The 17205-nt window shown below is 45.8% G+C and overlaps 1 protein-coding gene across 1 annotated transcript in view; it reads right to left on the bottom strand.

The window, feature by feature from the left end:
• LOC137781409 (sodium- and chloride-dependent transporter XTRP3-like) overlaps positions 1–16127 on the bottom strand; it is a 17165-nt gene extending 1038 nt beyond the window's left edge. The window contains exons 1-10 of the mRNA XM_068570147.1: positions 15916–16127; positions 11716–11856; positions 11111–11202; positions 10742–10969; positions 10366–10476; positions 9690–9931; positions 7627–7789; positions 6076–6277; positions 5397–5556; positions 3703–3868 (exon numbers count right to left, since the gene is read on the bottom strand). Coding sequence (XP_068426248.1) covers positions 3703–3868; positions 5397–5556; positions 6076–6277; positions 7627–7789; positions 9690–9931; positions 10366–10476; positions 10742–10969; positions 11111–11202; positions 11716–11856; positions 15916–16039 — 1629 coding nt within the window. The 5' untranslated portion in view covers positions 16040–16127. The remainder of the gene's footprint in view (positions 1–3702; positions 3869–5396; positions 5557–6075; positions 6278–7626; positions 7790–9689; positions 9932–10365; positions 10477–10741; positions 10970–11110; positions 11203–11715; positions 11857–15915) is intronic.
• Positions 16128–17205: the final 1078 nt, after the last annotated feature.

Raw genomic sequence — 17205 nt, 5'->3', positions numbered from 1 at the left:
CCACAGTGAGGAACCACAGTCACAGGAACCACAGTGAGGAACCACAGTCAGGAACCACAGTCACAGGAACCACAGTGAGGAACCACAGTCAGGAACCACAGTCAGGAACCACAGTGAGGAACCACAGTCAGGAACCACAGTCACAGGAACCACAGTCAAGAACCACAGTCACAGGAACCACAGTGAGGAACCACAATCACAGGAACCACAGTAAGGAACCACAATCACAGGAACCACAATCACAGGAACCACAGTGAGGAACCACAATCACAGGAACCACAGTGAGGAACCACAGTCACAGGAACCACAGTCACAGGAACCACAGTGAGGAACCACAGTCAAGAACCACAGTCACAGGAACCACAGTCACAGGAACCACAGTCACAGGAACCACAGTCAAGAACCACAGTCACAGGAACCATAGTCACAGGAACCACAGTCAAGAACCACAGTCACAGGAACCACAGTCAAGAACCACAGTCACAGGAACCACCTTCAAGAACCACAGTCACAGGAACCACAATCACAGGAACCACAGTGGGGAACCACAATCACAGGAACCACAGTGAGGAACCACAGTCACAGGAACCACAATCACAGGAACCACAGTCAAGAACTACAGTCACAGGAACCACAATCACAGGAACCACAATCACAGGAACCACAGTGAGGAACCACAGTTACAGGAACCACAATCACAGGAACCACAGTCAAGAACCACAGTCACAGGAACCACAATCAAGAACTACAGTCACAGGAACCACAATCACAGGAACCACAGTCAAGAACTACAGTCACAGGAACCACAATCACAGGAACCACAGTCACAGGAACCACAGTCAAGAACCATAGTCACAGGAACCACAGTCACAGGAACCACAGTCAAGAACCACAGTCACAGGAACCACAATCACAGGAACCACAGTGAGGAACCACAGTCACAGGAACCACAATCACAGGAACCACAATCACAGGAACCACAGTCAAGAACTACAGTCACAGGAACCACAGTCATAGGAACCACAGTCACAGGAACCACAATCACAGGAACCACAGTGAGGAACCACAGTCAAGAACCACAGTCACAGGAACCACAGTCACAGGAACCACAGTCAGGAACCACAGTCACAGGAACCACAGTCATAGGAACCACAGTAAGGAACCACAGTCACAGGAACCACACTGAGGAACCACAGTAAGGAACCACAGTGAAGAACCACAGCTATAGCTCAGGAACTCTGCAGAATGTCAGACGCTGGTTCGTCGGGCCAGTGCTCAGAAAACCTGTAAGGAAAGCTTGTGTGTGGTTCTCTGTGTGTATATGGTTTTGTGTGTGTGTGTGTGTGTGTGTGTGTGTGTGTGTGTGTGTGTGTGTGTGTGTGAGTGTAGTACCATCGACTCAAAGCACTAAGCACCTTCATTCATGGTTTCCCTCCATGAGTCTGCTCCAGTTTGAGGAAGATTGTTCATGACATCAGGATATGAAAGCTCCCTGAAAGGGTTAAAGTTCACGACTCGTCTCATGAGGAAGACTCTGGGGCTCGATCCCATCTCCTCCTGACGGACTCACAGACTCGGGGGCTCGATCCCATCTCCTCCTGACGGACTCACAGACTCGGGGGCTCGATCCCATCTCCTCCTGACGGACTCACAGACTCGGGGGCTCGAAGTCCATGAGGGTTCAGTTCTGTCCGTTGTCTCAGTGAGGCCCTGAGGGCTCAGGGTGGAGGGTTTAGGGTGGAGGGTTTAGGGTGGAGGGTTTAGGGTTTAGGGTGGAGGGTTTAGGGTGGAGGGTTAGGGTTTAGGGTGGAGGGTTTAGGGTGGAGGGTTTAGGGTTTAGGGTGGAGGGTTTAGGGTGGAGGGTTAGGGTTTAGGGTGGAGGGTTTAGGGTGGAGGGCTCAGGGTGGAGGGTTTAGGGTGGAGGGTTAGGGTTTAGGGTGGAGGGTTTAGGGTGGAGGGTTTAGGGTGGAGGTTGGGATTGGGCCTGAGACTACAAGCAGATGACTGACGCAGCTGGAAGCAGCTGGTCTGGAGTCTCTCATTGCAGAGCGACTCTCACGCTTTCACCGTGTGACACATTTTCATGTGTTCACACGTTCACACGTTCACACAACCAACATGTCAGTTAGAAGTCAGAGGCGCGTTGGTTCCTTTTCAAACCGCTGAGGATAGATGGCGCTAAGGAGCACAGACATCCTGTTAACCCCAAACAGACACAGGCACAATCCCAACCTCCACCCTGAAACCTCCACCCTGAAACCTCCACCCTGAAACCTCCACCCTCCACCTTAAACCCTCCACCCTGAAACCTCCACCCTCCACCTTAAACCCTCCACCCTGAAACCTCCACCCTAAACCCTCCACCCTGAGCCCTCCACCATGAGCCCTCCACCCTCCACCCTAAACCCTCCACCCTGAAACCTCCACCCTAAACCCTCCACCCTCCACCTTAAACCCTCCACCCTGAAACCTCCACCCTCCACCTTAAACCCTCCACCCTGAAACCTCCACCCTAAACCCTCCACCCTGAGCCCTCCACCATGAGCCCTCCACCCTCCACCCTAAACCCTCCACCCTGAAACCTCCACCCTGAAACCTCCACGCACCTATATATGTATATATATGTATATATATATATATATGTATATATATATATATATATATATATATATATATATATATATGTATATATATACATATATATATATGTATATATATATATATATATATATATGCATATATATATACATATGTGTGTATATATATATATATATATATATGTGTATATATATATATATATATATATATATATATATATATATATATATATACATATATATATATATATATATATATATATATACACATATATATATATGTGTGTATATATATATGTATATGTTCTGCTTGCGTTCCTCTCGTTCATGTGTTTTTATGTTCCATAATATTGTAAAGGTATTTTATAAATGCCTCTTTGTTTACCTTTTTTTTTTACGTCATATTCCATTGGGAACTGCGTGTTCAACCTCACATTGCAATGCATTGTGGGTAATTCCCTTAGGCAAAGTCAGCATCTACTGTTGACTTAAGGGTTCATAAAGGGCTCAACACCTCAGAGCCCTCAGGGCCTCCATGAGACCAGAACTGAACTGAACCCTCAAGGACTTCAAGCCCCAGAGTCCGTGAGTCCGTCAGGAGGAGATGGGATCGAGCCCCAGAGTCCGTGAGTCAGTCAGGAGGAGATGGGATCGAGCCCCAGAGTCCGTGAGTCCGTCAGGAGGAGATGGGATCGAGCCCCTACCGCGGGAGAAACTCAGGAGGAGCAGAGAGACGGAGGTATCGGGCTCTCAAGTGTCACGCATTGAACGTGACTGTCACTCATGCCGGTCTTAAGACCCGCCCTCCTCCCACACAGCGTATTCACTCATCAGCCAATCAGAAAAAAGAAATATAGCCAATCAGAACCCCCCTCCCGCCGCTTCATTGTGACCTCGGCGTGGAGCTTACAGCTCATCTCGTTTGACTTTCTGAAAAATTTCCTCTAGTTCCACCCGAGCTCACTGAAGGTTCACGTCATTGAGATGTCCGACATGTCGGAGGCCTCAGAGTCCTCGAGGACCTTGTGAGCTGAGCATCTGGGGTCACGTGACCCCGGCTCGTGAGCGTGGAGATGGGAACAGGAAGTGACGGACAGACGCTCACCAGCTCGCGGCTCCAGGCCTGGTAGGTGGGCGTTCCTCCCCGGATGTAGTTGACGATGTAGACGATGAAGAGGGTGATGAGGAGGAGGGGACTGACTGCCGCCCACATGATCTTCCAGTACCAGTTGGGACGGTGACCCAGCATGTCTTCTATGTCTTTCTCAAACCTACGAAGAGAAGAAGTGGAAAGCTGAAGAGTCAAAGTCCTGTTGAGTTTCTGTAGTTACAGGAACTTGACAGGAAGTTGATGTCGTTACATTAACGTTTCATTTCTCTGTTCATAACCTCCAGACGTTGTTCTGTGATGTTTCAGCTCGGTGATGAAAGAGACTTGAACCACCGAGCTGAAACACTCAAACACATTGTTGGGAAACGCAGGTCGGATCATGCTGGATGTTCATAGTTATGATCAAAATATGGTATAATTATCATTTTTTCACAAAAAACATGTGAAAAAAAAGAAATACAAGTCTGAGAGTTCTGACTCTGGTTCATATTCATGAGCAGATCTGCTGAAGCCTGAAGGGACTTTATGGATCTACACATCACTCTGACGGAGGGCCGAGGAGGACCGCTGGTTCAAGTCCCACCTCAGCTGATCCCTGCCATTATGTCCTTGAGCAAGGCACCTGAGAGCTCCCCGATGCCGTCACCACAGCAACATGACGTTTATGCAACGACTGCTGGTGAAGAACCTGAGAGCTGGAGGAGAAGCTGCAGCGGACCACGAAGCCCACCGACTCACACTAAACCAGTTTACACTAGTTTACACTAGACCAGTTTACACTGGTTTACAGTGGTTTACACTAAACCAGTTTACACAAGTTTACACTAGACCAGTTTACACTGGTTTACACTAAACCAGTTTACACTAGTTTACAGTGGTTTACACTAAACCAGTTTACACTAGTTTACACTAGACCAGTTTACACTGGTTTACAGTGGTTTACACTAAACCAGTTTACACTAGTTTACACTAGACCAGTTTACACTGGTTTACAGTGGTTTACACTAAACCAGTTTACACTAGACCAGTTTACACTGGTTTACACTAAACCAGTTTACACTAGTTTACAGTGGTTTACACTAAACCAGTTTACACTAGTTTACACTAAACCAGTTTACACTGGTTTACACTAAAGCAGTTTACACTAGTTTACACTAAACCAGTTTACACTGGTTTACAGTGGTTTAAACTAAACCAGTTTGCAGTGGTTTACACTAAACCAGTTTACACTAGTTTACATTAACCAGTTTATACTGGTTTACAGTGGATTACGCTAAACCAGTTTACACTAGTCTAAACTATTTTAGACTAGTTTAACCTGGACTACTTTAAACTTAACTAGTTTAAACTATTTTTTAGTTTAAACTACACTAGTTTAAACTTAATTAGTTTAAAGTAGTTTAAACTAAACTAGTTTAAGCTAAACTGGGTTTACTTCTTTGTTTTCTTGCTTTTCTGAAATGAATTAAAATGAGACGGTTCAGACTGAAACCAACGATTGGAAGCGTCTCAACATGGTGAGATGGAGGCTCTTATGTTTCATAGTATGCTGGTGCCGACACACACACACACACACACACACACACACACACACACTGACACACACACACACTGACACACACACACACACACACACACACACACACACTGACACACACACACACACACACTGACACACACACACACACCTTTTGAGCCCGTAGATGTAGCTGACGGTCAGCACCTCCAGCAGCACGATGAACAGCAGAGAGAAGTTGGCTCCGTAGTCGTTGAACATGGTGAACCAGTAGTTTCCTGACGTGGTGGTGAAGCCCAGACCGAGCAGCAGGCAGAAGACACACACCAGCCCTGAGACACACGCGTGTTACCAGTCAATGCACTGCAACACACGCGTGTTACCAGCCGCTGCACAGCAGTGTGGGTGTGAAGGTGTGTGAATGTACCAGTGGATGAAAAGCAGTTACTAAAGTAGATATTTATCAGTTTTCTGCTACTTTGCATACTTCTACTGCACGACATTGATCCGATGTGTCTGATAAAACAATCTATGATCGAGTCAGAAGAGAGGATGTTTTGCTCTGGGGAAAGACGACACGCATCACAACAGCTGCTCCTTTACAAGCTGCATTAAAGTGAACACATTAATGCATCAATCATTATAATCCAGTAGTGTATAGTATTCTGAAAGAAGACATCCCAATGAATGCTTTCCCTTTTGGTGCTTTGAATCTATTTTGATGACATTATGTAGTTTTACTGAAGTACGATATTTCTACACTGCAGTATTAGTACTTTTACTCCAGTAAATGATGGGAGTACTTGTTGACACGCTAAAATGCTCCAATGCCAGTCAGCACAGGATCTTACCGTTGAGCAACTCATCGCTGAAGCGGGACAAGACCTTGAAGTCCCTCAGCGGGGTGGTGATGGCGGTGATGTTGCCCAGCATGCTGCCCATCCCCAGCAGCAGCAGCATGAAGAAGTACAGCACCGACCACAGCTGAGACACCGGCATGTTCTGAATGGCCTCGCTGTACACGATGAAGGCCAGACCGGTCCCCTCCACGGCCTGCCGGGAAGAAGAGGCCCAACTTGTGCTATGTTCATAAACCCTTTAGGTCTGATGGCTGCATTCCACACTGTTCATACCCTTTAGGTCTGATGGCTGCATTCCACACTGTTCATAAACCCTTTAGGTCTGATGGCTGCATTCCACACTGTTCATACCCTTTAGGTCTGATGGCTGCATTCCACACTGTTCATAAACCCTTTAGGTCTGATGGCTGCATTCCACACTGTTCATACCCTTTAGGTCTGATGGCTGCATTCCACACTGTTCATACCCTTTAGGTCTGATGGCTGCATTCCACACTGTTCATAAACCCTTTAGGTCTGATGGCTGCATTCCACACTGTTCATACCCTTTAGGTCTGATGGCTGCATTCCACACTGTTCATAAACCCTTTAGGTCTGATGGCTGCATTCCACACGGTTCATAAACCCTTTAGGTCTGATGGCTGCATTCTACACTGTTCATACCCCTCTGGTCTGATGGCTGCATTCCACACTGTTCATAAACCCTTTAGGTCTGACGGCTGCATTCCACACTGTTCATACCACTCTGGTCTGATGGCTGCATTCCACACTGTTCATACCCTTTAGGTCTGATGGCTGCATTCCACACTGTTCATACCCTTTAGGTCTGATGGCTGCATTCCACACTGTTCATACCCTTTAGGTCTGATGGCTGCATTCCACACTGTTCATAAACCCTTTAGGTCTGATGGCTGCATTCCACACGGTTCATACCCCTCTGGTCTGGTGAACGTTCGCTTTCTCAGGACTTCAAATGAAGCCCTCATTCAGACAACAACACAAACACCTTGTAGATTCCTTCTTTACAATGCGTCACACTTTTTTTGAAACTATTTCTTAAACGTGATGGAGGGAAACCCTATTTGGCATTTCATATCAGTGCTGTTGGTGTTTTCAAACACGTAACTTTACAAACCACTTTTAAAGCCATCAGCAAGTTGACATTATAAAAAACCCCCACAAGCAATATTAGGGACAATTGTAAGATATTTTATCAATGTGCTTCAGTTTCCACCAACTCTCTGAATTAGACTGTTTTTGCAGCGAGGATCATTTGCATAGAAAGAGACCAATTTTGCGCTAAATGTATGAATGACAGCATTTAAATATTTGCAAATCGCAGAGGAGCACAAGAAGCTGTTTTGCTTGGCGTTTCCTTGTTTGCAGGAGCTTTGTGTTCAGTGAACAGTTGCTACTGCAGTATTTACTCTTGTGTATTTGTTTCAAAATGATTTCTTATCTCACAATATGTGTGGATGGATTGTATTCTCAATATATCAATAATTATACATATTAAGATGATTGTAAAAACGGGGAACATACGGTGTTGAGTTCGCTCTCCAAGTCGCAGACTTCCAGTTTGTTGGCGATTTCATCGAACTGCTCTGGGAATGTTGTGTTCAGCTTCTCGATCCACTCAAAGACATTGTCCATGGCGACGCTGTCCTCTGCTAGATTAAATGTATTCAGCAGTAGTAGACGTGTCCTGGAAGGTAGGGAAAAGGTCCATTACTTGAAGAACACGGGTCTTAACCCTGACCATCACCCTGACTATCCAGCACCAGCAGCGGCCTTCACGACTTGCTGAGCATCACCCTGCATCCTGCAAAGTATAAGCCCTTTGCTAATACCGAACACTTTGAAGTAAACAACATGCTAGAAATGTCTTAACGGTCGCCCTAACGCTCACTTTGCTGCCTCTCACTAGACACACATTATTATTATAATTATAATATAGTATTTCCTAAGACTTACCGATTGTGTTGAAAACAAAAGTAAAATGTGCATAAAAAATGAAACCTCAGGATGTATACAAATACATCCTGAGGCTACAATGTCTGCAAAGACACATGCTGTCATGAATTCCATCAGGCCAGAATGAAATGCTGGGAGTCAGAGAGAACAACGCATCGCACGGTGAGACGCAGGAGGATCCAGCACCGGAGTCAAGAGTCAACAGTTCCCACAACCTCCAAGCGCCCTCACAAGATAGTTCGAGGTAACATCCAAAGAGGAAAGACTTATTATGGCAAGAAAGAAAGAAGCAGAGTGGGGGAGGAGATAAAGGAGAGGGGAGTCAGGAAGTGGCCTTTATAGCTAACCTGTTTGGGTTCATAAAACGGCTAATAGGACAGACACATAGCAGCTGCATTGCATGCTCAAAAGAAGAAATTGACCCCTTCGCAAATACCCTGAGTGACCCAGCAAGAGACGGCTGGGGCCACCGTGAAGGTACCACCTGTCCATCAGGACTAACATTCACACTGATGGAGGAGCTACATGAAGGTACCACCTGTCCATCAGGACTAACATTCACACTGATGGAGAAGCTACATGAAGGTACCACCTGTCCATCAGGACTAACATTCACACTGATGGAGGAGCTACATGAAGGTACCACCTGTCCATCAGGACTAACAATCACACTGATGGAGGAGCTACATGAAGGTACCACCTGTCCATCAGGACTAACATTCACACTGATGGAGGAGCTACATGAAGGTACCACCTGTCCATCAGGACTAACATTCACACTGATGGAGAAGCTACATGAAGGTACCACCTGTCCATCAGGACTAACATTCACACTGATGGAGGAGCTACATGAAGGTACCACCTAACTAACATTCACATTGATAAACATGTCTAAGGAGTAATCTGGGGTTAAGTGTCTTGCCCAAGGACACATTGACTTGGACTAGGTGATAAAAACCTCTGATCCTCTGATTGAAGGACAACCCAGCTCTGACCCACAGAGACTCAAGAGTTTACAGAGTTCCTCAGCACAACAGTGCAGAAAAAAGCAGAATCCCTGGAGTGCCTGAACCACAGCAGAGTGGTCCCTCGCTGTGAAGGGAGACCTGGTAGAGCTCGGTCTGGATCTCGACGATGCATACAAGTCTATAGATTGGTTGAGGAGGAACTCCACTGCAGACTAACGTACCCTCAAACAGTAAGAAGTGTTCTCCTATGGTTGGGTCTGACATGGATAAAGTGACTCCTCAACTTCTCTTGAGAGGAACAGTCATAATCAAACTTAAGAATTTCTTCACGATGATCAGCCCAGTGCGGTCTGATTTACACGCCTGGACTCAATCGTCTCAACGTGTTATTCAAAAAATAAAACACCCAGAATCAAACTTTCCACTCTTCAAGAATCCAGAACACTGGAAGTTCTTGAAGCCTGCAGCTCGCTCCACAACTTTCTCTCCAATCAGCTGCAGCGCATTAGAACAGACCTCTCATCCGTCAGTCTCGTATCTAAAGCCACCCGCTTCACAGAACCACCTCTCAAAATAAACCATGCAGCTTAAACACCTGTGAGGGACAACACAACTGTCCCTGCGCGCACACACACACACACGCACACACACACACACACACACCTCTCCAAGCAGTTCTCGTAGTTGACGGTGGCCTTGAACCCGTAGATGGAAAAGGTGACAATGCTGGCAAAGATGGAGGTTCCACAGTTGATGACTGAAACAACGATGGCCTGGCGCTCAAAGTTGTTGTTGTAGTGGTTGTAGCTGGCGAACGCTATGAGCGTCCCGAAGCCCAAACCCAGAGAGAAAAAGATCTGAGTGGCTGCATTTATCCATGTCGTCGGGTTGGCGAGCTGGTCCAACTGCAGCAGACACACATGCACATAAGAGCTCTGGTGCAACGTTCAGAGCTCACATCAGTGCACATCTTGCTCTCAACATTTTTAAGAATTCATATTGAATAGTTCAGCTCTTTTGCAGAGGCGTTAAGGATACATAACAATATGAGAACGTGCTTGAGCTGTGTGGGTTTGTGGAACGCCCTTCTGTATTTTCTGTCGTTTTGAGATTGAACGTTCGATTGGCCACATTTTGAAATGATATTTACTGGCCCTTCATATATTAAAAAACATTGTCTTGGAAATCAAGTATTGAGTATTGTCCTAGTCCTTGGTATGACAATACATACGGAATACATATTTACTATTGAAACACATGTTTTCCAGCAGTTTGTTAGATGACATCGCTCTGCAGAAACGTCGGTGGGCCTATTACACAATTTCCAACATAACCTTACCTTCGGTGTGAACATGTATGCGACGCCGTTGAAGGCCCCATGCAGAGTGAAGCCCCGGATCAGATAGATGAAGAGGACCACGTATGGAAAGAGGGCTGTGAAGTACACCACCTACAGATGGATGCAAACGGAAAAGTCAGGGTGAGAGTTCAAACGTGGGAAAAGGGTTGCCTTGTTGTTCAGCTTCAGCTTCACCTTCTCACTTTTAAACACTTGCTTTCTACACTATTTTCAGTTGGCTGGTTTTGGTCTCCTGGTCCTTTACGTCCCTCTCTTTTTAGTCCTGTAAGAGCTGTTAAAGTTATTGTGTGATCCAGGTGGCTGGCTGGATCCAAACCACGTACATTGAGGAATACCTCTCAGCGCCGTCTCGTACCTTTCCTGTTGACTTTACTCCTCGGACAATGAACAGGTAGGTAATCCCCCAGGCCAGCAGAAGGCACAGGGCCTGGCCCGTATGAACGCCTCCATTCTCCTCAATAGAAGAAGAGATGTTCAGTGTTTCCCTGTAGAAGAAGTACTGCGTGGCTGTTGCCTTTTCACACTCCTCCACCGGCCCTGTCCGGTTGGCATTGAGGGGGCACTCCGCCCAGGGCAGGACAGGCTGAGACGGGGTGAACACAGGACAGTGAAGGAGGGTTGGCTTCCTGTCCAAGCCATATCGGACAGTTTAAATACACACAGTATGTGTGTCTAGTATCGACTAATGATACAAATTACAGTATTTTGTTAATTAGCAGCTCACTTGAAATGAATGAAAGAGGTACCAGAAACTCCACGCATTGATTATGTTGTAATAGAGACACAGATACAGGGACGTCACAACACTAGCAAGGCCTGAAACAAAACAAATGACAGAAAAAAAAGAAAAATCATTACAAAGGACAACTTTTTATCTTTACATTGTATTTATTCTACAACCACCTATCAAGTCTTCCAGTTCATCCATCAGTCAACCGGTTCCATGTCCTAGAAACAAGTGAGTGAGAGCAGGACTGTGCTATCTGCCGATAGTGAGGAAAAAGTATTGCTTCAAATGTTGTGTAGCATTATATCAGATATTGTAGACTCCAAAAGGGGGTTGTCTTCCCACCAATACCAATCCAGCATGCAGTTCTCTTATCTGCCACCAGAGAGGCGACAACGCCCCCTCATCACTGCAGAGATGTTGTCCCGAACCTTGCATAGATGCACAGCTCAGCTCAGCTTCATTTAATTTTGTATTGTCTGTACACATACAACGTCCTTTGACCTTTGACATCACATCAGGAACAACTCCCTCCAAAAAGCCTTTGAAAGGAGAAAAAGGGAAGACACCTTTGGGAGAGCATCAGAGGAGTCAGCGCTTACCTATTCCTCCCAAATAAGGGCTGATGGCGGTCCAGGCCCCGATGCTGCCCAGGCTCATCTTCTGACCGATGGCAAGCTCCAAGTAAAACAAGGGGATACCCTCCAGAACCAGCATGATCAAATATGGAATCAAGAACCCCCCTGAAGGAGGAAGCACAGTAGAGAAGTAAGTCACAGCAGTGAAAGTCAAACATCAGGACTGCTGCTAGTCGAGGCCTTCACGGATTCACAGAAACGTACGGAAAGATAACACGAGCATAATGAAAACAAAGCAATGATCAAACTGAAACGGATGAAACATCTAATCTGTAGAAGTCCATTTGAAGCCGTGAGGGAGCGACAGATGTTGGCAGGAGGCAAAATGTTTTTCAGGTTATCCGCACCCACCAAATTAGTTTTTTGGAGGTCAACCAACACATGACCTTACGCCCGCACTATTCTGGTGATATCTCAGGAACATCTTGTGCAGATGTTTTTATACTTCAATAAACACAAATGTCCACCCACGCTCAAGTATAAACTGATTAAAAGTTGGTGGTCAAAGGTCACAGGGACCTCACAAAACATGAAAACTGCAAGTTGACTGGTTGGCAGAGGCATCCGAGCATGAGGAGGGAAGTCAGCTGGTCTGTTTGGTGATCCATGTCCCGGCACCAAGCAAACCCATTTAGGGTGAGGTGAGTGGTGACGCTGAGGTTGTGTTGTACACCGAGACATCCTGCAGTTTGGTACTTCTTTTGTTTTTAGCTCGTGTCATGACTGGAGCTTGAAGCATCTGACTATTCAGGTTGTATACTGTCTCAAAGGCTACCATAGCAATGACAATCATTATATATATATATATATATATATATATATATATATATATATATATATATATATATATATATATATTATATTCACATGAACCACTCCTTCTTTGGTCCATGTTCAGTCTGTTGCTGTTTAATGGCCAAAGCTACGGTCTTTACGGTCAATTTTGAATGGAGAAAGAAACGTTATTATCACATTATGACGTCTATGTATTGACTTTGCATTTAATCTGGTCGTGCCGCGTTTGTTGTGACCACAGCAAAACGACTTGAATGTACTTCACCTCGCAGTACTCTGTGATGAAGTCATTACAGTTTGCAGTGGTTACAAATAGCTTTGCTTTTATCAGCTAGACATGTGGTAGAGATTTAGAATAGAAATGTCCATTTTAAAGTGTAGCAGCTGTGTGCAGCAGTGTTAAGCCCCTCCCACTGCTAAAAGCGCATGACATCATTGTGGCTTTAATGGATTTCTGCATTCACGCATTTATAACGCATTAACGTGCCTACAACTAATATTTATATATAAAACAATACGTTTTCTAAAAATAACTACTTAATTTGGTAATCACTGAATCAAAAATGGAAATCATACAATGCCCCAGTTATCAACTCCAAGTCCTCCAATTCCTGCTTGATGCACTTCCTGCCTGTAGTTTGAGAGAAGTAGGGAAGTAGGGAACTAGAGAAGTAGAGGAGTAGGGAACTAGAGAAGTAGAGAAGTAGGGAACTAAGGAAGTAGAGAAGTAGGGAACTAAGGAAGTAGAGAAGTAGGGAACTAAGGAAGTAGAGAAGTAGGGAACTAAGGAAGTAGAGAAGTAGGGAACTAAGAAAGTAGAGAAGTAGGGAACTAAGGAAGTAGAGAAGTAGGGAACTAAGGAAGTAGAGAAGTAGGGAACTACGGAAGTAGAGAAGTAGGGAACTAAGGAAGTAGAGAAGTAGGGAACTAAGGAAGTAGAGAAGTAGGGAACTAGAGAAGTAGAGAAGTAGGGAACTAAGGAAGTAGAGAAGTAGGGAACTAAGGAAGTAGAGAAGTAGGGAACTAAGAAAGTAGAGAAGTAGGGAACTAAGGAAGTAGAGAAGTAGGGAACTAAGGAAGTAGAGAAGTAGGGAACTACGGAAGTAGAGAAGTAGGGAACTAAGGAAGTAGAGAAGTAGGGAACTAAGGAAGTAGAGAAGTAGGGAACTAGAGAAGTATAGAAGCAGGGAACTAAGGAAGTAGAGAAGCAGGGAACTAGGGAAGTAGAGAAGTAGGGAACTAAGGAAGTAGAGAAGTAGGGAACTAGAGAAGTAGAGAAGCAGGGAACTAGATAAGTAGGGAACTAGGGAAGTAGAGAAGTAGGGAACTAGGGAAGTAGAGAAGTCGGGAACTAGAGAAGTAGAGAAGCAGGGAACTAAGGAAGTAGAGAAGCAGGGAACTAGGGAAGTAGAGAAGTCGGGAACTAGAGAAGTATAGAAGCAGGGAACTAAGGAAGTAGAGAAGCAGGGAACTAGGGAAGTAGAGAAGTAGGGAACTAAGGAAGTAGAGAAGTAGGGAACTAGAGAAGTAGAGAAGCAGGGAACTAGATAAGTAGGGAACTAGGGAAGTAGAGAAGTAGGGAACTAGGGAAGTAGAGAAGTCGGGAACTAGAGAAGTAGAGAAGCAGGGAACTAGATAAGTAGGGAACTAGGGAACTAGATAAGTAGGGAACTAGGGAAGTAGAGAAGTCGGGAACTAGGGAAGTAGAGAAGTCGGGAACTAGAGAAGTAGAGAAGCAGGGAACTAGATAAGTAGGGAACGAGGGAACTAGATAAGTAGGGAACTAGGGAAGTAGAGAAGTCGGGAACTAGGGAAGTAGAGAAGTAGGGGACTAAGGAAGTAGAGAAGTAGGGGACTAAGGAAGTACAGAAGTAGGGGACTAAGGAAGTAGAGAAGTAGGGGACTAAGAAAGTACAGAAGTAGGGGACAAAGGAAGTAGAGAAGTAGGGGACTAAGGAAGTAGAGAAGCAGGGAAGTAGAGAAGCAGGGAAGTAGAGACATAGGAACTAGGGAAGTAGGGAACATTGGAACTAGGGAAGTAGGGAAGTAGAGAAGTAGGGAACTAGGGAACTAAGGAAGTAGAGAAGTATGGAACCAAGGAAGTAGGGAACATTGGAACTAGGGATGTAGGGAAGTAGGGAACTAGATAAGTAGGGAACATTGGAAGTAGGGAAATAAGGAACTAGGGAAGTTGGGACGTATACCCAACTATGATTTTGAACGTTTCCCCACAGCCTCCGGTTCAGGTTCATTTGCACTCTAGAGTCCGAAGCTGGAAGTCAAAGCTGACAGCACGACAGACATCATGTCTGTTATTGTTAGTCACATTTAAAAAGACTCAACATTTTAAGATGATCATTAGTTTGTCTCCCATGAATCTGAACACGGCTTAGCACCATCAGAGCCTCCAGGGAATAAGGAAGGGACCTTGAGAGCAGCCTCGCTGGTTTCCTGCTCAGAGGACGGTCATTACAGGAGATTGTTTAGTGATCCTTGACTCAGACCCAGTAAAGACATAATAATCTTCCCTTATGACGCATTATATCTCCTCTCTGGACACTTTACGGCCTGTGTGATAAGACTGTCCGGCAACGACCCGGTTTATTCTTACCTAATGCTACCGTTTCATCCTCACCGCTGCACAGGAGGCCATGACGGGAGCTGCTCCTCCGTCTCTTATAGAGGCTTGGTTCCCTACCTGTGCTGCAGGTGGAGCGTGACATGAGTCATCCTCTTAGCTCATTGTTCTTACGGAGCAGAGCACTCACTGCTGACGGGTAAAAACCATCAAACATGCAACACAGAGTGATTTGAACCACATAGTGATGAAACAAAGGAATGTCCAAACTTTTATCGCTTGAGTGGATGTAAATACATCACGTTCATATCAAATTGTGTTAAGTTATTGTATTGTTGTCATAGTTATTGAGACAACAGACTCTTTCTTTTAATAGAACATCCGCTTTTGAAAGAAGAATTTGATGGACATTTCTTTTCCTTTTTGGTCCAGTAACTACGGCACCGCGACACAGAACAGAGCCCACCGTCCTCACAGAGGAACCCACTAGGTGGGCAGCGAGCTGTGTGTCTCTCCAGCAGAGTGTAAAGTCTGTAGATAAGAACGCTCCTAATGAAGAGCTGCAGCTGTGCTTCATTCCTCCGGACAGAAGCACCTGCAGGACTCTGTGAGACCGAAGAGTCAACGACATGTTCCTGTGCCAGAAATAACTAAACAAGTATTTATTTTTATTCCCAAAATGTGGAGGCATTTATACCCTGTGTTTTAAACGTCAGCATCACATGAGACATGAAAGCAAAGGCCGTCTGCAGAGACAGCTCTCTGTTCTCCGTGAGGGAACCGGGACTCACCTCCACCGTGCATCTGGCACAGGTACGGGAAGCGCCACACGTTCCCCAGGCCGACCGCGTACGACACGCAGGCCAGAAGGAACTGGACCGGGTTGTCCCAGTTGGGTCTCGCTTCTTTCCCCATCGTCTGCGTCCTGGAGCGTGTCTGCTGGGGGGGACCTTCAAAGTCCACAGCAACAACAAGTCGTGAAACAATAACTACGAGTGGACATTGCGGTGTGTGTCGGAGGCGGTGTGTGTCGGCTTAATAAGCACTCCTAAGGGGAAGGAGAAGGAGGGGGAGGAGGAAGGGGAGGGGGGAGGAGGAGAAGAGGGGAGGGTCCTCCAATAGGGACCATTCTTCTGTTTGTGTTATTATCTTATCCTCCCATCAGCCTCTGACTTCAGAGGGCTGTAAAAAAAAAAAAAAGAAGAAAAAAACCTTCTTGGAGTGAATGAAGTGCAACACAATGTTCAGGAGGCGCAAAACAATGTTCAGGAGGCGCAAAACAATGTTCAGGTGGAGCAAAACAATGTTCAGGTGGAGCAACACAATGTTCAGGTGGAGCAACACAATGTTCAGGAGGCGCAACACAATGTTCAGGAGGCGCAAAACAATGTTCAGGTGGAGCAAAACAATGTTCAGGAGGCGCCAAACAATGTTCAGGTGGAGCAACACAATGTTCAGGTGGAGCAAAACAATGTTCAGGAGGCGCAACACAATGTTCAGGAGGCGCAAAACAATGTTCAGGTGGAGCAACACAATGTCTCAGAGAAGCAACACAATGTCTCAGAGGAGCAACACAATGACACAGAGGAGCAACACAATGTCTCAGAGGAGCAACACAATGACACAGAGGAGCAACACAATGTCTCAGAGGAGCAACACGATGACAGAGTGTCGACAGGTAATGGATCCGTCAGCATGAACTGGTCTGTGGACGCGTTCCAGAGAGGAAGTGACCCGCATTGTGAGCGCTGCCAGTCCAGCTGAGGGGGCGGGATGAGGAAGATAACCAGGTGAATGTTTGATTGTACAGATTAACCAGTAAACCGCCCTCGTCTGCTCTGACTGCAACACAGTGATCCGGTTGAAGCCGAGCTCGTCACCGCAGACGGTTTGCAGGTCTGACCCGAAAAATAGTTTCCCAAGAGTTTCTACATCAACGGTTATTCTTCACAGCGTTTGCCCGCTGCCAACTCTGAAGAATTCAATTAGTCTGCGTTTCAATAATCTCTCTTGACAGACTCTCCGTGCAGAAGTAAGTCTCTGTGGCTCAGTGGTTAGCGTGCCCGTGTTGCAAAGAGATC

The sequence above is a fragment of the Clinocottus analis genome, unplaced genomic scaffold, assembly GCF_023055335.1.
Source record: "Clinocottus analis isolate CAN_PGR_092001 unplaced genomic scaffold, fCliAna1.0.p SCAF_9, whole genome shotgun sequence".
In the NCBI taxonomy this organism is placed as follows: Eukaryota; Metazoa; Chordata; class Actinopteri; order Perciformes; family Cottidae; genus Clinocottus; species Clinocottus analis.
This window is presented reverse-complemented; position numbering and strand designations above follow the sequence as displayed.